Genomic DNA, 21426 nt, shown 5'->3' with positions numbered 1-21426 from the left:
CCACTTTCATTTGCTGTGGTTTCCTCGGGCACTGCTGGTGTTTAAAGATGCTTCTCCCACTGCTGCTAGATAACATTTTATTTACAGTCATGCCTTCCTTAGCAAGGACAGTATTAACAAGTTGTCATTTCTGCCACGCCTGTGGACAAACCAATACATTGTTCTCATTTATCTATCAAGTGCTTGCCTGCTTTGAGTGAGTGGACCCACACAGGGTCCTTGTTTCAGCACTGCTCAGTCATCTCCTGTACATATTTCTATTGTCAGGCAAAGCCATACACACTGGTTGAGACAGTGTAAATCATTGCCTCAATAGCCAGCAAAGACAGACAGAGGTCATGTTAATTTTTAGTTAGAGCCAGAAGTTACAATATGCTGCTGAGGTCAGCAAATGTCCTCCTGCAGAAATATGAGTATCACTGCAGATAAGCCAAGATTGAAGCAGTCTGGAAATACAATAAAATGGAGACCTTAGCTTTTCTAGTGCTTTTACTATTAGCAACTGATACAGAAGAGATAAAAATCACCTAATCACTTTTCTCAATTAAAGAATACTATGCAGAATTTCAAGTCATTTGGCTTGTAGTATTTGAGAATGGTAAGAAAAGAGCACAGATAAGATTATTGCAAGGCAGAATTGGCTTAGAGCAACTTTCTCAGTATTGTTATTATTCTGCGACTCTCTCCCCAAGTGCTGCTAATCAGTTTCATGTCTTTTTTTGTCTGTTTGTGTTGTTTTGTTTTTTTGTTTTTTTAAAGGACTTGTGTGAAAACAATCATCAATCTCAACAATCAGTCAAACTATAAATAAAAAAAGATCTGAACCCCACGTGCATTGTCTCATTCGCTAGACTAATCCTCAAAAAGAGCAACATTTTGACGAGCTAATTTGTTTTGCTGCCGACTTAATTTGATTTACTTATTAATCACTAACCTGCTCTTACACTGTAAGGGTTGAAGTCATACGTCTACCTCGCTTTGCTGAGCTGTAGGCAAACTGATCAGCAAACACAGCTCTATGTAAGGTCACAACTGTGTGGGATATTGTTGAAAAGAACATAGCGTGCGACCATGAAACTTAAAACGGCATTCACAGCGCTGGAGTGAAAAGGATCAACACATAAACCTTGTCCTTGCACTTGGCTTTGAATTCGACACATTTAGCGGCATCGTCCCATGCACTGCACAGAAAGCGCTTTGGAAATGATTTGTTCATGTTCTACAGTTGCATTAGAAAGGTGGGTGCTGAAAGGTGTTCTCAAGGTGTTGTTTTTTTATTTTTTATTTGTGATACTTTATTTATCATTATACTTCTGATTAGATGAGATGAAGCCTACCTGTACACCAGCAGAGAGAGTAACTTCTTTTTCTTCACACTCTTGAATGTTGGTCATCTTTTTTTACCAAAAAAACTGAAGGGTGTGAGCCAGTCAGTGACGACAGTTACTTCAAACTTGTGATAAGTTTATACCTGACCTCTCCTAAGTTTAAGACTCTGTCATGTCCAGACTTTGACATGACAGTCATTTTTTTGTACCGTACCTCCTTTGCGATGAAAGGAGTACATGTACATGCCTTCGGGTTAACTGTTAGTTAGAGTTAGTGGGAAAAAGAGAGCTACCGAGACAGCCCCTCACATCTCTGTTCCCTTCAAGAGGCTAATGCCTTATTTATAACACTGCACCCCCCCAGGTGCACACCTCAGGTCCCTGCACAGCCCCTTCTCTTCCCCACAGGTATACTCTGTGCCTGTGCCTCGTACTGTGCTACCTAGCGCACCTTCACATGCCTTTCCTTTCAACATCCCACTCCTGCGGCTGCATGAGAGGAAGAAGTTGGGGAGAGAGATACAAAGACTCTGCGTGACGCACATACAATCTGCAGACTGAAGCGGTTTCACAGCCATGGTCTCCGATGTCTCGCTGCAGTTCTCTCGTGTGTTGGAGAAAAAGAACTGAATCCCCTATCCTCCAGCCCTGCTCACTCCCGCCGAGCCGAAGAAACACCACAGAGGAGACAGAGAGAGCGAGAGATGGAGAAAAAGAAAATGTGGAGGAACACTAAAGAGATGGTGAAGTAGAATCGGAGGGGAGGTGAATGGAGAAGACAAAGAAGTGGTAGGGGGGTGTGAGGGAAAAAAAGGGAGATTGAAGAAAGCATGATAAAGAGGGGAAGAAATCGAGTCTCGCTCTTTTTAAACTTGGAGATTCTCAATCCCTTCTTCTCACTCCAACCTGCATTTCTGGGTCACTAGAGACATTTAAACTGCACTTATAATTAACAGCTATTTTTAAACAGGGAGGGAGAAGTGGAGCGGTGGCGAGGTACAAAAGCATTAAAATTGCCCCAGATTCGCTATTGAATAGGACACATCAAGGCAATATGCTGGCAGATCAAAGTGAGCGAGGAGAAAGGAGACAGGGCCGATCAGTGGGGATAAATTGTTCCCTTTATAATGGCATAAGAATAGACCTCTTTGCAGCTGAAACAATTTAATAACTGCATTCATTACCTCTGTCCAGCTTGTCTGTCTGCTGCACAATGTGTAACCGCTTTACTACCTCTCTTTGTCTCTAGTTCCCTCTTCCCCTTTGTTTTACGAACTTATCACTTCATTCCTTTCTTTTCTTTACACTCTTTACACATCCTACACCAAGTCCAGCATCCACTGCAACCTTTCCTCTAGCCCCTGAAACCATCGTCTTCTCCTAAATGTTCCAGCAGTAGCTACGGCGGCAGAGTTTCCACTGAGCCCATGTGCTGCAGGCCCCACAATGAAGATGTGCAATGTCTGACACTCTTGGAATGAGAGCCCTAATAGAAGAGGAAGCGGTTATCACAGGGCTCCCCCAGGACCAGCCTCTGTGTGCCTGACGCTAATTATGGCGCATGCAAATGAATGTGCAGCATTAAAATCAGGAGGAGCCTGCCTGCCTGACTCTGTGTGTAGAGGGGTTGTGTGTCAGTGTGTGCGTTTAGCCGTGTACGAGTGTGTAACCGGTATCATGTTTGTGTGTGTCTGTGTGCATGAGCGCGTGTGTGTGTGCGCGTGTAAGTTCACAGACCATTTGCTCACAAATAAGCTCCCATATTCTTACATATGCACACTTTAGGTGCTTGCGCTTGTTTGGATACATATAGGTGTGAGCACAGTTGCATGTAAACGCGTAGTAGGAACGAACAGTTAGGCCAATATCCCTTTTACCTTTTCACACCTCCAAAGGTGCAGATGCTTAGACCCATTTGTTCTTTATTGTTTTATTCAGCAGTATAGACTCAAGGCATAGGCCATGCATCAAGGATTAGGATGAAGAAACAGGTAATAACACAACATCTCTGTCTCATTCTTTCTGTTTCCCTTTCTCTCGCTTTCTCATGCAAAGATGTGAATCCTGGCACAGAGGATCTCACAGGAGGATTCCTATAAATACATCTCCCTCACATTCACCAGCAACCTCTCCAAGAGGGCGTCTTTATTAAAACCATTTTGTCTTCCCTGTGTGCCCTTTGTATGCTAGTGTGTGCATGTATGTTTGTGTGCGCACACATACTTTTAGTATATGTATACCTGCATAGGTTTATGAGTGCATTACTGCATGTGAACGCTGTGAAAGTTTATGTACTTTTACTTGAATTTATTATTTGAGAATGTTTTTATAAGTGGCATCTTCATGTGACAGCCTAGGTCTGTTTTCCCATTGTTTGTTTCCGTGTGACTGTGTGCACTTTTGTGTGCGTTTATGTCTGTGCGCACGTGTGTGGTATATATGTTGGCCATCTTATCTCCCCATTAGCCTCTTGTGCCCTGACCAGTATTCCCTCTCTCCCCTTCCTGCTTTCTCTAATGGGTAATTTAGCCATGCTCGCCTGACATCTAGCCTATTCCTTGTTTAGTTGCCATGGCTACGCAGGCCTATGGATTGCTCCCTTGCTCCCCTGGCCTTGCTGTGGATGCTATAGATGTCTCAACTATTAGAGGGCAGAGCTGCTAAGCACAGAGCGCACACTTAGTCTCTCATATATTCGGTGTAGAGTGTGCAAATTAAAAATTGAGCACTTTGTCTTGAATATAGATTCGTCTCTTCACAGAGCAAAATCTCGGACTCCAGTAAGTAAAGTAATCGACAGAAGTCGGCTGGTGAAGCCAGTGGTTTTGCTGTTTGTTTAACAACATTTTTAAGGCTTTTTAAAGGCTACATTTATGTGTTTTGTGTGTTTGTGCATGTGTGCACGTGTTTCTTTTAACACTGTCACTGCACTGAACACAGTACTCTCAGTTAAAGCTGAGTGCACAATAAGTGATGCCTGTGAATAGCATGCTTTATACTTCAGCATGCCTTCCAAGGTCAACCACATTGTACCGAACCGAGCGTAATTCATCTGCAATATGATGAGAGAATGCTAAAAACTTGAGTGGTCTCTTTTTATTTTTATTCGGTTTCATGTAAGGTAATGTCTGGTATTATAGTGAGCACTTTACTATATTTTTACATTGAACTGCTATGACAAATCTGATTAGGGGCAACAACCTGCTGACAGATATGACCCTTTGGCACTTCTCAAGAAATAACTTAAATTCTCAACCCAGACAACTGCAGAAGTCACACAACAGCAGAGTGGAAGCATAAATGCATGTTTGTGTTCACTTTGTGCATTTTTATACTTTTGGGTGGTATTGATTTTTTTTCTCGTTTTTTCATTGTTAAGTGTATAACTTGCAACACATTTGAAAAACTGATGCTCTTTCCTCACAAGAAACTTCATTTTCTGCCATCAGTTTTGTGAGGTCACTGTTGTAGTTGCAGTGACATACGGCAGATTTGCTTTGTGTAAAACTTACACATAAGTATCACATGGAAGAATGAGAGTTGCATTTGAGTGAGAAAAAAAATCCAGATTTAATCCTCATGTATTTTGCAGGACTTGCAAGTAGTAAGGGTGGGGTGGGGGGATGGGGGGTTACAGCAAGGGGCTCAGGGTCAAAACAAACATCTATGCTTGAAGTTTTTATGCTTTTGCAGAAGATCTCGTTGTCTTTGAAGTTTTCACTACTGAGAGCTAAGAAGAGAAGGAGAGGCAAACAGGCGTAGAGAGAGTTAGGATAGGGAGAGCAGCGAGGGAAGGAGAACAAGTTAAAGAAGTGCGAAGCCCTTGAGTTGAAACTGTGCCTGCCTGGGCCTACAGAGAGCAGATGACAGTAGCTTTGGTTTCTTTTGCGGAGCTCACAGTACTTTTGCCTTACATAACCCCTCCCATTGTGCTTTTTCAATTATTTGGGGAGAAATCTTAAGTATGCATTTAAAAATGTAATGCTTTCATGTATTCCAAAGTAGGGGAAGAAGAGGGGGCGCATCACAGATCACGCAGAAAGGAGACGGCACTGACAAGTTTTCAGAATATCGACAATTATAATATTCTATAAGGTATATCAGCGGAGTTTAACATTGTGCGGGAGTGTTTTGGGAAAGAGAGAGGGAAGATAGGCACTCGGAGCAGATGCAAGCAGTGCAAACTCAGACATTCTTATTTCCTACCCTTCCCCCAACCCATATTCCCCCTAAGGTGCCCCTTTACTCCCCTTCTCCCCTCCTTCTGCTTCTCTGAGAGGTTAAAGCGCACCTTCCCACTAAAGGGCTCTGGGGTCATGCATCTGCATGTGAAATGTGAACCCGCTGACATTCCAGGGCAGCCCTAAGCCGTGCAGTCCTTTTGTTCACCAGGGTGCCAGTGTCAGGCCTAACAAGCTGAACGAAGGTCTATGTGAGCGCAGAAGGGAAGATGGGGAGAGAGGTCGGTGTGTTGTCGATGCACTCTCCAACTGTGCCAAAAACAACAGGAAAGTTATGGTTGTTGAAATGGTAGGATAAATTCTTTAATACCAGGCAACCTCCTAAAACACTGTTACCACGAGCTGGAAGTAACTGCAGAGGATATTTCTGTGGCTATGTTAAAATTGTGTTTCCTTGAAACTGACACTGGTTTAAGACAAGTGTTGGTATCAGAATTGATTGTATTCAGATAAGGTATTCAACAAGTGTAGTAAACTTAGAATCTGGAATACTGAACCTGGTATGTTTAACCTAACAGAAGGCTTTCAGGCAGACCGTGGACATGCACACTCTTTTAAATCATCCAGCACACAGAGGTGCAGGGCTGCAGTCCTTTCAGTGTCTGAATTGAGTTCTGAGGCACAAAGGGCAGCTATTCACCAGGCAGTGATGGACTTCACACTAGCCTTTATGTCCTCAGTGGCAGGCAGAGAGAGAGAGAGTGGAGGGGGGTTGGAAAGAAAAAAGTTTTGAGGAATATGTGCAATACAAAACAGAGAGATTGTTTGGAGGGCAGGAGCATGGATTGTGTAACATTTTATTAGAATATATTAATACATTTGATCAGCGTGAGCACAAGATTTCTGTGAGATATTTGTATTGTTCCCAGAAGTAGTGTCCTTTTAGATCTGTTGTAGTATTTTAGAGAAAGGCTCAGAGAACATGGTGCAGCCTCAACAGGTGTCAGCAGGTGCTAAAGCAGCATTACGGTTGTTTTTACATTAAAAGAATCTAAAAGAATTACATACAAATGCATGCACTATTTAGAAATAATATCTGTTTTGTTTCTTTGAAAAGAAAAAAATTATCTCTGAGTTTTAAGAAAATCATGCCAAACCAGAGCAAGGGTCCTGTGTAGAAATCTTATCATATGCTCTAAGTGTCTTGATATTTCTACCAGTTTAATTGGGACTGTATCTGTCAGAAAATTCGTAGTGTGTCTCATTCGATATGAAGACTGAGCACAGAGTGTGAACCTGTGACCATCGTGATTCTGATTTATTTGACCTCATGTCTAATCTGTGATGTATCCATCCATCCATTTTCTTACGCTTAACCAATTCAGGGTCACGGGGGTATAACTGGAGCTTATGCCTGCTGTCATGGGGCTAATAGCAGGACACGCCCTGGACAGGTCACCAGTCTATTGCAGGGCTAACACAGAGAGACAGACAACCATTTGTGCTCGCATTCACACTTTTTGCAGTTTAAAATTGACAGTTTTCGAACTGTTGGAGGAACCCACACATTTGTAGGATCCTTGTTCTTTGAAATCTCTGAAAGACCTATGTGCCCTGTTGTGTACGCCTAAATGTTGGTGTGTGTGTGTGTGTGTGTGTGTGTGTGTGTGTGTGTGTGTGTGTGTGTGTGTGTGTGTGTGTGTGTGTGTGTAATTTCCCACTTACACTATAAATGCTAAAAAGTTCATAAAACATATTCACAAATGATGCTGTGCAAACATGCATGTTGTTTATCATTATCATATTATTATTATTGTGATTATTATTATTTTTTTATTATTATTATACACTTTCACTAAGTCTAACATATTGTAATTGGCCTTACACTCCCATCCTGCATTCCTTCCCCTGGGGAACCCAGTCCAGAGTGAGTGATTCAGTTAACATTACTACATTAGAGCTGTCCATCCATCCGGTCTGCTTTTCCAAACACATTCATCCCAGTCCTAGTTAAAACACTGGGGGATCTCCAACACTCCACCTTTATATACCCCCACCCCCAAAGTCTTTTATGATGTCCATAAAATGGAAGAGTGCAGCTTTACTTGAACTAATAATATCTGAGCTTACAGGGCTGTGATTGATGATCTTTAAAGCCAGCCCGATCGGTCTCATCTTTCTTCAGATTTTTATCACTGACTTGTTTGCAGTCATGTGCAATCACAAGCACCGGGAGAGGTAACAAGTGCTTGATGTATGATACTTGAGCCACTTTTGTCAGCTGCGCATTTCCCTTCTCTCCCTTCGTTTTTTTTTTCTTTTATCTTTTTCTTTTCTATTTTAACCTCAGTTTTCTATATTTGTTGCCTCGCTTGAGTTGTGGACTGTTTGGTTTACTCTGTTCTCTCTTCCTCACGCTGTCTTTCTCTCTCTCACTTGTTTTTTTTTTCAGATGGTGGGAATGTCTTCTCCTGGGGGATGGGGCAAGAGGTAAGCCAAACATTTTTCCACTTTTGGTCCTGTTGGGATTGGCAGACTTAGAACTGGACTCCACGCTTTTTTGTTCATGTCATGTTCTCTTTGTGTCATTTTAACTTTGTCCTGTTTTGAGATAATTGGAGAAAATTGTAGATTAAAACATTTTTGTCTCCAAGCGCTCCATTTGAGCACTTAATATACTTTATGGTGTGCCAAGAATGCACATCTATTTAAATTCTATAAATCACCTTTATAGGCTCTGCTGTTTGTCCATTTCGACTCCTCTGCTTCACATAGGCAGAACAGGAAATCCTTTTTATGGGACCCTCTGATGTTTATATATGAGCATGCCCCTTCAAATGTGCATAGCCAAAAGTATGTGTATGTGTGTACGTGTGTTAGCTGGCCCCATCCTACTCCTCTTTTAGATAAAAAAAATCCCACCTGTCACTAAGGATTGTTCTGGCCTTTTATTTAAGATGTTCTTTAAAGAGCTGCATCATTACACAGCCCTCAGACAAAGCCCACAGAGTATAAAACCTAGGCCTACCTCAATCTCTCTCTTCCCATCTCTCACTTGTTCTTTTTCCTCTTGGCTCTGGTGTTTATCTGTGGGGATGTTTGAAACCATGGCCAAAATGCGATCGTGTTTACAATGTGACAGGATGAGGCTTTGCCAGGACAGTGAAACAAACATGTAGGTGAAGGTTAGGGAGGCGGCGCAATAAAAATGTTAGACATCAGCTTTGACGTGTGCCTGGCTTCTGCACTACATTCTTACATTGCAGGATGGCTCCTAGTCTAACTACACTCATTGGGTTTTCATAAGCATTGTAATGCCTTTATAAGTTTAAGTTAGTCTCTGCAAGGACACAATGTTTTTCTTTCCTCCATGATGTTCTTTCTCTCGTCGAGTGTCCTCCCTCACTCATCCTCTACTGCTTCTTTCCCTTCCATTTTTCCCTACTCTTCTTCCATCTCTTCTATCTTCCTCTTCTCTCTTCTGTCTTGGAGCCATTCTGATGATTGATTGTTTCTCTGTGTAGTCTGACAGGATGTAGCACACTCTCGGCCCCTGGGGCCCCCGACAGACTGCACCACCTGATTAAGTCTCCCCCTGTAATCAGCCGCATAGTGCCACACCAAAACCACTCCCGTCAACACATTAAAAAAAATCAGAAAGGTTCCACCTTCTGAGAGATAACACTTTGTTTTTTTGCACAGGAAGAAGTGAAATGAGGGGACATCTTAAACTTTTTTTCTTTAGTAGGCTGATATCTTCTCTCTGGGGCTTAAAGGCTCTTATGTATCAGTAGAAGCAGAAAAAAATGAAAAAAACAAAAGGTCTTAAACTTAATAAAGTTCTCTTGCCTTACCAAGGTAAACCCAGACAGCTATAACCCTTTTAAGGGTAGTAATAGTATTACAGATAGAAATCTCATTGTTTTCCTCCTATTGAAACTAAAAGACAGACGGCCTGCTTGGTATCACATGATTGAGGTGAGAAGGAATTTGAATGATGTCAGAGAGCAGGTGCCACAGCCAGAATCAATCTGCTAACAGAATAACGGTGGTAGCAAATAAGCGTCAAGGCAAGTAGAGAGCTAAAATTGATATATCATTCATTTTGTGGAAGAAACCATTGCTTTGACATACACCCCATTCTTTGGATTAAATAAATAACAACCGAACCCAGTGTAACTTATTTCATGACCCTAATGCAGGAAAATACAGAAAATCTACATTTTAAAGCCTTGTGCTGTTTCCTGATATCAATTGTGCAATAGCAGGGTCAACTGACTTAATTCCTTAAGTTCAACAACCTAATCAAGCCTTGTAGGAGTCTTTCTACAGCTTGATGGCTGCCGTCACCTCCAGTGTACACCATCTGGTTCAGGGGTTGCCGTCATGACGGACACCAACCATCCTGCAGCCCCCGTCTCTGTGCAGTGGAGGCACAGAACGTGGTCCACTCTGATTCAGTGTCCCCAAGCTTTCTTGGACTGCTGTTCTGCAGGAGCGTTGAAAAGCTCCTCTGCCTGACGAGCACACCCTCATTATGCATTTTGGTACATTAGGGTTGTCCAGCATCCTACTGGACCACCTGATCCAACCTCACCAGGTGGGGAGCAGTTAACAGCTCAGTTCCTCCCTTCGCCCAAGTGTCCAAGACACATGACTATAGTTCTGATGATACAGTTACAAAATCGATCACCTACCTCTGACCTAGGGCTTTCTTGTGCCAAGTGCATTTAGGAAAACCCTTTTGCCCTAACATGGTGTTTGTAATGGATAAACTGTGGTTAACAAGCCCAACAACAAAACGCCCCTCAGGTTTAGATTGAGCAGGCCATTCCTCCCAGTCACAGGCCCCCAGGTCACTGTTATTCCCTACATCCTCTATGGCAGTGTAGTGCTGGGCTGGGCCACCTTCCAGCATCATGCCTAGGAACTCCAAGAAGGTTGAATACTCTGAACTCTCATTCAACACATAAGCGCTAACACCCATTCCCCAACCTTAATGGTGTAGGGAAACAACCCTCTTAACGTGCAGGCACCAAACGAGAGGAGATGAGAATGAGATGAGTTGCAAATTACAGAACATTATTACCAATGATTTTAAAAACTTTAAAAATCCTTTAAAGAATTGTTTTTAATTGGGCAAAATTGAGAATTACAACAGAAAAGTAATGTATAGCTCCAGATCAGTGTGGCTATTTAGCCTGTCTACTGCAATCCTTTATATATTGTAATGAGGGTGACTCATCCAACATAGTAAATAATAAACAAGCCATCCTTATGGTGGTAGAAGCCCTGGGCCTTGTTCCAACACAGTTCAGGCCTCATCGAACCTTGGGCCTATTCCAAATTGATGCTAATACAGTTTGGGATTCAGCTGTAAACTGAACCTTTTTCATTCTATAGATCTGCAGGTCCTTCCCTGCACGGAAGTGTGTGAAAGTGGAGGAGTTTGTTTGTGCATTAGTGTGTGTTCATGCATGCTTGTGTAGTGTGCGTTTATGTATTCTCATTCCCTCAAATGTATGTGTACATAGTGTAAGCATCTTTGCCTGTGGGTGTGTTTGGTATTTTCACCATGCTCACATTTATATCTGTCTATGTTTTTCTTTTCCCTTCCTGCTAATGCCATCAGTACACACACTGTGACTGATGATAGTCGTTGCCACACTCTGATGCTCTACTGCTTAATGTCCTTTTTGTTTATTAATTAACTGCAGGACATACAGGCTGAGAGACACCTATTGATTCTACTGCTGCATTAATTGATTTTGTGCTTCACTAGTCATATTGTTGCTGCAAGATCATTACGAGGCCTCTGTGTTGTCTTTGTGGTGGCGCATTATGTGTTGACATACTGTGTTGTTTTTAGTTTTGTGGGTAAAGTGTTGACTGTGGTTGTCATTTTGAATGGATATGTCTTTATTTTTCTTGTATGATAGAGAATTCAGAACAAGTGGGTGCTGCAATACCCTGACAACCAAAGCCCAAGAATGCACAAATGTCACAAAAATAGTTGTACATTTTATGCATTTTTGCAGTCACAATTAAAAACGTCTTTTGATTGCTTTTGCCATTAGCAAATTACCTGTGTTTTGCATGAAGACAATGACAAGTCTACAAACACTCATCAAGTGCTCACTAAGTGGTTGTGAAACCGTGTGAGTCCCATGCAAACCATTAATGGAGACAGTTGGTTATCTAAAACTAAATTCAAAGTTGCACCATTGAAACATGTTGGTTTCAGCAGGAAATGCTTTTACTGTGTAACTTTTTTGAGTTACACTTTCACTTAGAGGTTAATTAATGAGTGTTTGCAGATGAGACGGCATCTTCCATGTAAACTGTGGGTAACTAAAGCAATTTGCTAGTGATCAAAGCAATCACAAGGTTTTCTTTTTTTTTAGTGCATCATTCCTCTTGCAGAAGACACATTTTTGCCATAGGTAGCAGAGGTTGCCAGAGGGTCACCAACTGGTCTATAGGCCAGTGTGGCTAACTTCTTTTCTTTCATGCCATATGTCCTGTACCTAATTTGTTCTACAATGTCTTTGTACTTATTAAGTGAAAAACACAGGGAAACAAGTCCTGCAGCATGTTCTCCAGTTGTAGCTACATAAATTCTAAAGCAGCAATCTGAGCTGAATTCTCTGATAAACATAAGAAACACAATAGCATGTGCTCTAATTACTGTGAAAGGAATTGAATTTGTTCATTAAACCGATAACTCAAATGAAGTATAAATTAAATCTTGTGATTTTGTCAGCTTCATATACATGCATGTTTGCAATAAACACAATAAACCTGGATTGTACTGTAGAAAGTTGGCTGACATCTAAAATGAGGTGAGAGTGTTCTCCGATATAGAGCAGTGTTATTCTATTATTGAAACAAACACATTGTAGTGTTTGTGTGTATCTGACTGCCAAAGGTTCCCTAGTGAGTCTGACCGGGGGGTTACAGTGTAACCAAAGCATCTGTCTCCTGCTCACCATCCAGATCAGCCAGTTCAGCTTGACTGGGCCCAGTTGTCTTGGTTTCATACTGACGACTGTCTGGGAAAGGTCTGTCTGGGGTTCAAGTACATTAAAGTCATCCGTTCCCCTCCCACTGCGCCCCAACACAGATGGCTCCAGATGCAGCTGGCACAGCATGGAGCAGCACCTGACAGTGCTCATTCACTCAGACACACAAAAATACACTTAAACAAGTACAAACACATGCAGACGCACAAACAGGTACGGACACATGTGTTCACTTAGTGCACCTAAATGCAAGTAAGCTTTCACAGGCACACTCTGATGGAAGCACAATGACATTCACACCTTAATGTGTGCACACACTCACAGCAGGAACATATGCTGCCACGCATCTACAAATCCTCACAGTAGCGCGCATATGAATAACCAATTAAAGACTCCGATTACTGCATGGCGCACACATAGACTCAAAAGTAACCCATACATATTGTGCTCACTTTCAGACATATGCCAGGGCATGCCGATGTGCACAGTGCAGAAAGCCTTTATCTCTGCAGGAGCGGAGAGGAGCAGGGCAACTGACAGGAGTCAAACTGAACACCCTCACAATGTGTAACAAACAGAAAGATGTAAATTAGGAACAAAGCCTTCTTTTGTACTGTGGGAGATGCTATGGCTATTAAGGCTCTGTGCTGGATAGGGGTGGTAAATGAAACATAAAAAGAAGTAGACTTATGAATGATGAAAAAAATGCTGTGTGCTTTTTTTTAAATAGTGCTTCCTCCTTAGAGACAGCGATTTGAACCAAGATGAATTGCCTGTTGCCCATCTCATTTATGCAGTACACAGCAGATATTATAACAGTGCTTTACAGGAATGCGCTCATGACACTCAGCAGGTGATCTACAAGTCCTCTTTGACAAATATAACAACCATCTTTTCATTTTTGCAATGGCAGGGCAGCATGATTTAACAGATGAAAGATAGACTTACTGCTGCCTGCAAAATGGTAAAATTATAGGAATAGTTAAATAGTGACACATCCTATCTGTAAGCAGTGAAATGGCTTTTGTTTTAATGTTTATTCTACTTCTGTAACTTACACTGTATCGCTATTTTACTTGCAGGGACAGCTTGGACTCGGAGAGGACAGACTGCACGTATCGACTCCTAGCCTTCTCAACTCTTCACAGCTTTCTGAGGTCTCGCAGATACGAGCTGGGGACAGCTACAGTGCAGCTGTCACAGGTGAGCCAGACATCCAAAATGCAATAGAAGACCACTGTTTGATCCTATCTTTCCTGCGGCTGTATTATTTTGGCCTGAAAGCATTAAGTCCAATTAAATAACATTACTTAACTAAAACCCTCAATGTCTAATTGTCACTGCAAATATCTCTCATTGTGATTAAAAAGTCCTAAAAGTTGTATTCACTCTACGTAATATATAAAAACCACTTATTAACTTGAAACCCTTATTTTCCCAGTAGTACCCCTCACTGTGGCTTTGAGCCATGCAAATTTTTCATCTACATTATTTCGTTGAGTTTTAATTAACACAACAAGGATTCAGTGTCCTCAAATGACATCACTCGGAGCACAAATTCAACCTCATTAGCTCTCAATATCTCTTAAGCCAAATGAAACTGCACAGCACTGCACCCAGTTTCAGCTTCTTCCGTTAGGTGATATACAAAATGAATTGATTTGTTATTCAAGTAGTTATCCCTAAACTACCCCACTCAGATCTCAGACTGCCGCCATAGCAACTGAGAGATAAGGAGGCACACCAAGCAAATGTCATCTTTCCCTCTGGCCTGGTCGTCTTTACTGTAATTCCTGAAAAGCTGAAACTCTTTGCTAAGTTTGAAAACAGGTAGCGCTAGATCATTTCTTAACTCATCTCTTATTCGTTATTTTCTCACGTGCCGCTGCTGGGAACCATGTGCTCGCTTTTACATTTACACCACTGCAAAGTGTCAGGCAACTGCTTCTTCTTCAGCAGCAATTAAAGCGGTTACATGGCCAACGTAACATCTTCTGCATAAAGAGAAAAGGCAGTGTAATTGTTTCAAGTGAAAGGCACATTTACATGCTACTGCTATGCTGCAACATTCAGAGAAAAGAATTGCCTATTGTTGAACGGAGACGTTTGCTGGCACTGCGTGCACGGTTTCACTAGAAATGCCACCGGATCATTAAATGAGCTGCACTCACCATATATTAAGTTTGTTCCATTTGAATTCTTGGCTCTCTGAAGACCATTTGGCACATGAGGCCATACCTGCCTGTGGTACAGTTATGTCTTTAAGTGATCTATAAAATGTTATTATTTAAAACAAGTGCTTTATGGATTGCTTACGAGACATGCTTAGCACATGATTGATCTGACCTTTCACAGACTGTCGTTCGTACGGAAAACATCAGCCTTAACCTTTTTTAGCCGGATTACTCTGCCAGAGTCTCGGTAAACGTGTCTGCGTGTTTGTATTTTGTGTGTATGTACATGTATGTGTTAGTGCTGCATCTGTTGTAAAATGCCATCCAGAAATGCCTGTCTCATATGCTTTTATAAGGTTTGCTTCACTGAGATGAAAATAATACATTACTGATTGATTGATTGATCAATCATGTGTGAAAGGGTATCTGCGTCTGCATGTGTGTGCGTGCGAGCGTGTGTGTGTGTGCGTGCATGCCTGTGTGCGTGTGTGCCAAGGCTATGTACAGCTTGATGCAGAATAGAGATTGATGGAGGCTTGCCGTGAGGAGGATACTCAGTTATCTCCTTGTAATTAAAATCCACCTCATAAAGATTATTGACTCCCCCACCACACAAACCAGCAGGCTCCCTCGCTTGGCAGGGTTTGCAAAGCGCTTCTTAAAAAATGAAAAATAGCATATTAAGCAGCACATATTTCCCATTTATGCGGAACATTTAGATGTGGTTAAGTTATCGTAATGTGCAATAAAACCTGGATGTGAAATTTGTAATCCACTTTGGAAAATTGCTTACTATATTGCTTTAACATCCCCTGAAAGAGCTTTTGAGATGTGTGTGCCAGGTTTATTGTACGCCATAATTTAAAAGTCCTCAATGCAGGCAGTAAATATAAATTTATTAGTGGTGGGTTTAAAAAGCCAGACTGAGTTAGTATGAGTGGATGCTGGAGTGTTTGCAGTAGGTGAGCACATATTATGTATATGTTTTTTTTCAATAGGTGCCAACTGAGAATGTGTTCTCTCCATTCAGTGGTGAGGGAAGAAAGTTGATCTCATGTGCACGTGTGCGTGTGGTAAAAATGTGATCAGGGACTGATGTTTAGGAGCAGCTAATACACTAGTTAGAATGAGAAACAAAAAGTCTGTAAGGTCATTTCATTTTTCATATTTTATTTCCCTTGTGGCACCGTGAAATTGCATGTGTTCTGGTCTATCTTCAGAACTTTTGCCTCTTTTTTGCTCTCTTTAGCAGGTGGAGATCTGCTTCTCTGGGGTCAGATCCCCTGTGTTTCCCGGGTCACATATCATGCAGGCCCCAAAGGGCTCTCGACCCCCCAGCCTTTTCCACTAGCTGGCCGAAAGGTGCGTTTGTGCCTCAAGGTTTTCAGAGAAATGATTTTTATCTGGATATTTGTAAGTTCTTAAAAGGTAAGTCCACACTGCATTGCTTTCCATTGATTTAGAAGTTACACTTCCTGCAGGCTTACATTATGACCTCATCTTGCACAAAGAGCTGTAGATCAGTGCTATATTAAGTATGAAAATATGTAGCAAAGGTCTTAGGCATCTTTGTGAGTCTCATTTCTCACTGTCTTATCCTTTTATACAAATTTACAACATCAGGTAATTTTTGGGGAAAAACGTCAAAGCTAAGCTATGTCTTTGGAATTTTCGCACTACTTTAAAATTTAAAAACATTTGATTTTTTTTCGCAGGTGATCAGTGTTGCCTGTGGTGCATGGCACATCATGGCTCTCACCACAAGTGAGTAACCCGTCATCATTCCCAAAGATTCATGTCTCTCCGTTTAATTGATCTTGGGGCAGTTAGACTGCGTCACTAAAGATAAACCAGTCAACCTCAGGTATTTCCTCTCCGCACTGGTTTCCTCATCCTTTTCTCCAAATGATGTCTTGTTCCTCCTCAAAGCCCCTCCTCACTCACTTTCTCACTCATCGAACCATAATTCACTTCAGAGGGAAGCATCATTAATGCACAGTAGGACCCAGCAGCTTGATGTGTGCTAATTATATTGTGTGTTTTACACGCTGAATGACTTTTGCTTAGTCAGTGATGAGCTCAGTCTCTGGTAATTGTTTTTTGGATTTGATGAGTTTATAAAAGCCTGTCTGTGAGTGCGTATCTGGGCATGTTGCTCGTGTGCTTGTCCGTTCATGTATGTGTTAGTAAACATGTGGATGGCGAGACTTTACTCATAGAAATCCACATTTATGTGTGCCTGTGCTTGAGCAGTCTTGTATTAAGGCCATGTGCCTAGATGCACAGCCTACTCTGTTTTTTACACATAGCCAGAAAGCCAAGATTATTATTCAGCTCTGCACATTATACGCTTCTGTGAACTTAATAATGATTAGCAAACAGTCAAAACCTCGAGATCGTTCTGACACATTAAAACTACATGCAGTTTTAAACTCTGCCATTCCAGCCTAACACTTTGACATGCGCATTCAACCATGACACTACACTCCATTACTTGCTTGCATTCTTCACAACCAATGTGATCCTTTTTAGTACTGTACATCAGTCGGTGCTATAGCAGCCTTTGGCTAATCACACTGATTGGAGGTGTCCTTTGGCTCACCTGGGGGCTTCCAATCCTATTAGGCCAACAGTCCTGAGCCTAGCGTACCCAGCAGCCGCTCGTGTTTGATCACTGGTGCTTAGAGCCCACACTTGTCCTCTTATGTTGGTGTTAAGGCATGGAGGAGAGGAGCAGCAGGGTGGGGTTTGGAGGGGGTTAAAATGTGATCTCCTTAACTCTCTAGGGGGGCAGAGGGGAGCTCAGTGCCCCACCTCCCTCACTGACACTCCTCTGCGCCTCCAGCTGGAGCTGGTCTTTAAACTTCTGATGTCATATGAAAAGCGGAACACTGCAAAGTTTTTTTTCAGGCAAAAGAGAAAGAGATGGAGGGACCGAAAGAGTGAAAGATTGAAAGAAGCACACTGTGAAGAGACGGTTGACTGTATGTGTCTATCTTTTTGAGAGTGTAAGACGTTTAGAGGTTCACTCAAATTTCTCACATCACTCCCCTCCTCCCCTCTCCTTTCTTAATCTTTCTTTTTCTCCCTCTGCACACCTGAGCTGATTCCACCAGGCCTGTCACCTCTGTCTACCTTCTTCCTAGCTGTACCACATACATTACCTCCCCTCCATCACTTCTTCTCTCTGCCTTCTTTCTGACTGCTATTTTCCTTCACTACATGCCCATCACTGTGTCTCTCTTGTGGCTCTCCCTCTTCTCTCCCCCTGCTGCCCCCCACCCCCCACCGCGACTCTCTTCTTCCCTGGGCCAAGAGCGCCCAAGAAGAGCCATGTGTTTCCAAAGTGGACTGGATGGGAAATCGAAGCAGGGCTTCTGTGTTTATCAAGCCACAGCTCCGTCACCTTGCTCCTACTCCCGTCTGGAGGCCCCGGCAAATTGGTGACAGCAACAACAACAACCCTGCAGCACACATGCCCCCTTTTCCCATGTGCACATCCATACACGCAGTTACACACTCGCACACACACGCACGCACACATGCACACAGCATAGCACCTTGGCCTGTTTAGTTTTATTGCTGGTGTCAGGTGAGGAGGTGGAGGTAGGAGTGCTGTCTAATGTTCAGCTCACACACACACACAGATACACTCACACACAACTATTTCCACCCCTGCCGACACCTTGGCTAACAAGACCTGTGAACTGCAGTGACAGAACTCCAAGACTTGTCAGAGTCCCACTCATTTAATGCCAAGACCCGGCCCCAGCTCTAACCCATCACAGTTTCTGTATGCACACCAAGCCACATTAGGCTGCACAATGATATACAGGGTGTGAGTCTGTACTACTACTACTACTGCTACTTCAGGTTAATATTGTTTAAGTAATACCTTTACTAGTGATATGTATGGTAATTCTTTTTTATTATTATTAAATCAACGGTGTAGTATAATATCAGTGTCGAGGTGAAATGTGTCATGGTTTCGTTTAACTTTACCTTCAGCCTGCACCTCATTACAGTGATGTGCATCATGATTTCTTTCATCTATAAATGTTTAAATGTTTGCTATTACTCTTGCCTGTCTAGTTGCATGTGTGACAGTACAGTAATGTGTCTGTAAACCTGCTGTACCCACAGGCATCTTTATCTGGAGCATCTAATAGTCTTGGGTCATTACAAGTAGTTTTGCATGGAACACTGCCCCTTTTGTTGCATGTGTACAGGATGCTTTCTGCTCAATATCTTTTTCAGTGCCCCCTTTCTTTGCTTTGACGTTATCGTGTAAGTGGAGAATAAAAGAGAGTTGACTTTGGTTAGAGCCCTGCACGGCCTTGCTACCTTGGAAATTAACTACACAAACAATGTCTTGCCATTGTGCCTAAGCACTTACAACTATGCCATTTAAGAGAGTATTGATCTACCCAATGCAGGGTCAATCATTGGATCAATGGTGTGTGGGTTGGTTGGCTCGAAGGCTGTTTGACTGCATGAATGAATGGATGGTTGGATAAGGAATGAATAGGCGGTTGCATAATGAATGGATGGATGGATGAATATATGGATTGATTCATGGGTAGACTTAAAGATGGATGCATGGAGGGCACCGGTGTCGGGTCTGCACAGAGATGAACTTGTATAGTTCTGAAGATGTTACTTGCTTGCTGTATTTTGTGTAAGACTCACTTCTGTCCTGTACACCTGCCACCATTAAACACAGCCTGACATTTACTGCAGGTTGAAGTTGATTTGTTGTGAATCCTCCGCGAAGAAGCATTTCTTAACATGAAGTGATTGGGTTTTTTTTAGTTATTGCTGATTGGGGCAATTTTATATTTAAGCCCAGTAGGTATAGTAGATAACTACCTCCTATTTACCAAAATTTTTGCTTACCTGGATGCAATATTAAGCTGAAATCCGTCAAGTAGTATTACTGAAACTGAAGAGTGAGAGACTGAGAGATATAAATTAAAAAGCAGTCATTGTCATTAGCATGTTCTTGGTGGATTGTTGTGATGTGTTTACACCAGGGTTGATTGACCTAGTTACCCAGTCCCTGGCAGCATACGATGGAGAAATGAAGATAATGCAACACAAGGGAGAGAGTTATGTTGCTTTATTATTCTTATATGTGAGGCACTTGTGAGTCTCTGCACCCACATGCACAAACTCACACACATGCACGCACGCACACTGAAGTGATGATCAGGCGCTAAGGGGTCGCGCCTTGTGACAAAGTAAAAAAAAAAGAAGAGCTTATTTAAAATTCTGTAAGAGATGTCAATTGTGCCCTCTGCATATTTCTATGGAAAATTTGTAAATAGATCCTTTGTAAATAGCTTCTCCTTTGCCAATCACCCTGTCTGCTCTGTGCACAGCAGCATTAAAAATTGATCCTTAGCAGCACCAGGGTGAAATTCTAACATTGCTGCCAAATGACTGATTAAAAAGAAAAACCTTTAATCTTTGCTTAAAAGTGTCTACTGCCTTGGCATGCCTTCCCCTGTGCTCCTCTATCTTCCAACGCTGTGAAGGGAAGGAGGGGGTCGCCGTGGGGGAAACGGGGTCACGCTTCATGTAGAGTCAGCACTGTACAGTGATATAGCTCTAGAGGTGAGGGATTTCACTAAGAGGAGATCCAGGAATCAACATGCATTGCTGTCTTCTGAATTTAACCTTAAGCCAGAGGTTAAAAACACATTTGAGCTTTCCACAACAGGAGCTGAGTGTGCTGTGGCACTCCTGCTAATGGCATGTAGAAAAAAGAATTGTTTCTTCCAACTTAACTATTCAGGTTAACAAAAAAAATCACTGGGGCTCTAAAGTTTGACACTTCATTTAGCAGCACAGAATTAGAAACTGACGCCCAGCTTCTGTATATGATGACTACAGAACATACACATGCAGTTTTGGAACATAAAAAGGTATTATAACGTATATTGAAATTGCTGAGAGGTGTTTGTGCTTCAGAGAGCAGAAAGAAGAACAGACAGTGTGCTCACCCAGAAACTCAAACTCACTTCAGAGACCTTCCTCACTTCAGAGACCTTGTCAGAAAACCCTCACCAATAGAGCACACAGAGAAAGAAAACACGGCACAGGTAAGATAAACATATCTCTTCTTTCTTGCACTACAGCCTTTTTATTGACTTACATACTGTAAAGCTAAATCTAACTGACTCGCTAACCCAACAGCTCCCTATCTCTTGCCGTGGATTTTTCCTGAGTGATATCTTTCTCTTCCACACTCCCTGCCCCTGCCTGCCTTGTTGACATCCTCATCGTCCGTCCATCATTTGCTGCTCAAATCTGCTTTGCATTTAATAGTTTCAGTTTCTTTATGCATGGTGTAAATGAACATATCAGTAGTTTATGATATATATATATATATAACACCCAGCACGCCCCTGCGGGCGGTTTATCCTTCAAGCTCGGGTCCTCTACCAGAGGCCTGGGAGCTTGAGGGTCCTGCGCAGTATCTTAGCTGTTCCCAGGACTGCGCTCTTCTGGACAGAGATCTCCGATGTTATTCCCGGGATCTGCTGGAGCCACTCGCCTAGCTTGGGAGTCACCGCACCTAGTGCTCCGATTACCACGGGGACCACCGTTACCTTCACCCTCCACATCCTCTCGAGCTCTTCTCTGAGCCCTTGGTATTTCTCCAGCTTCTCGTGTTCCTTCTTCCTGATATTGCTGTCATTCGGAACCGCTACATCGA

General features: G+C 42.3%; 1 protein-coding gene across 1 annotated transcript in view; it reads left to right on the top strand.

Moving 5' to 3' along the window:
* LOC146621109 (uncharacterized) overlaps positions 1–21426 on the top strand; it is a 313936-nt gene that overhangs the window by 283745 nt on the left and 8765 nt on the right. Inside the window, exons 8-12 of the mRNA XM_085368718.1 lie at positions 7962–7999; positions 13614–13734; positions 15955–16067; positions 16421–16469; positions 20679–20809. Coding sequence (XP_085224844.1) covers positions 7962–7999; positions 13614–13734; positions 15955–16067; positions 16421–16469; positions 20679–20809 — 452 coding nt within the window. The remainder of the gene's footprint in view (positions 1–7961; positions 8000–13613; positions 13735–15954; positions 16068–16420; positions 16470–20678; positions 20810–21426) is intronic.

Source organism: Diplotaxodon limnothrissa, linkage group LG12 (assembly GCF_057381915.1).
Source record: "Diplotaxodon limnothrissa isolate DT_005_m linkage group LG12, D_limnothrissa_male_GT1.1, whole genome shotgun sequence".
NCBI classification, from domain to species: Eukaryota; Metazoa; Chordata; class Actinopteri; order Cichliformes; family Cichlidae; genus Diplotaxodon; species Diplotaxodon limnothrissa.
Note: the sequence above shows the minus strand (reverse complement) of the source record. Positions and strands in the feature narration are given on the sequence as shown.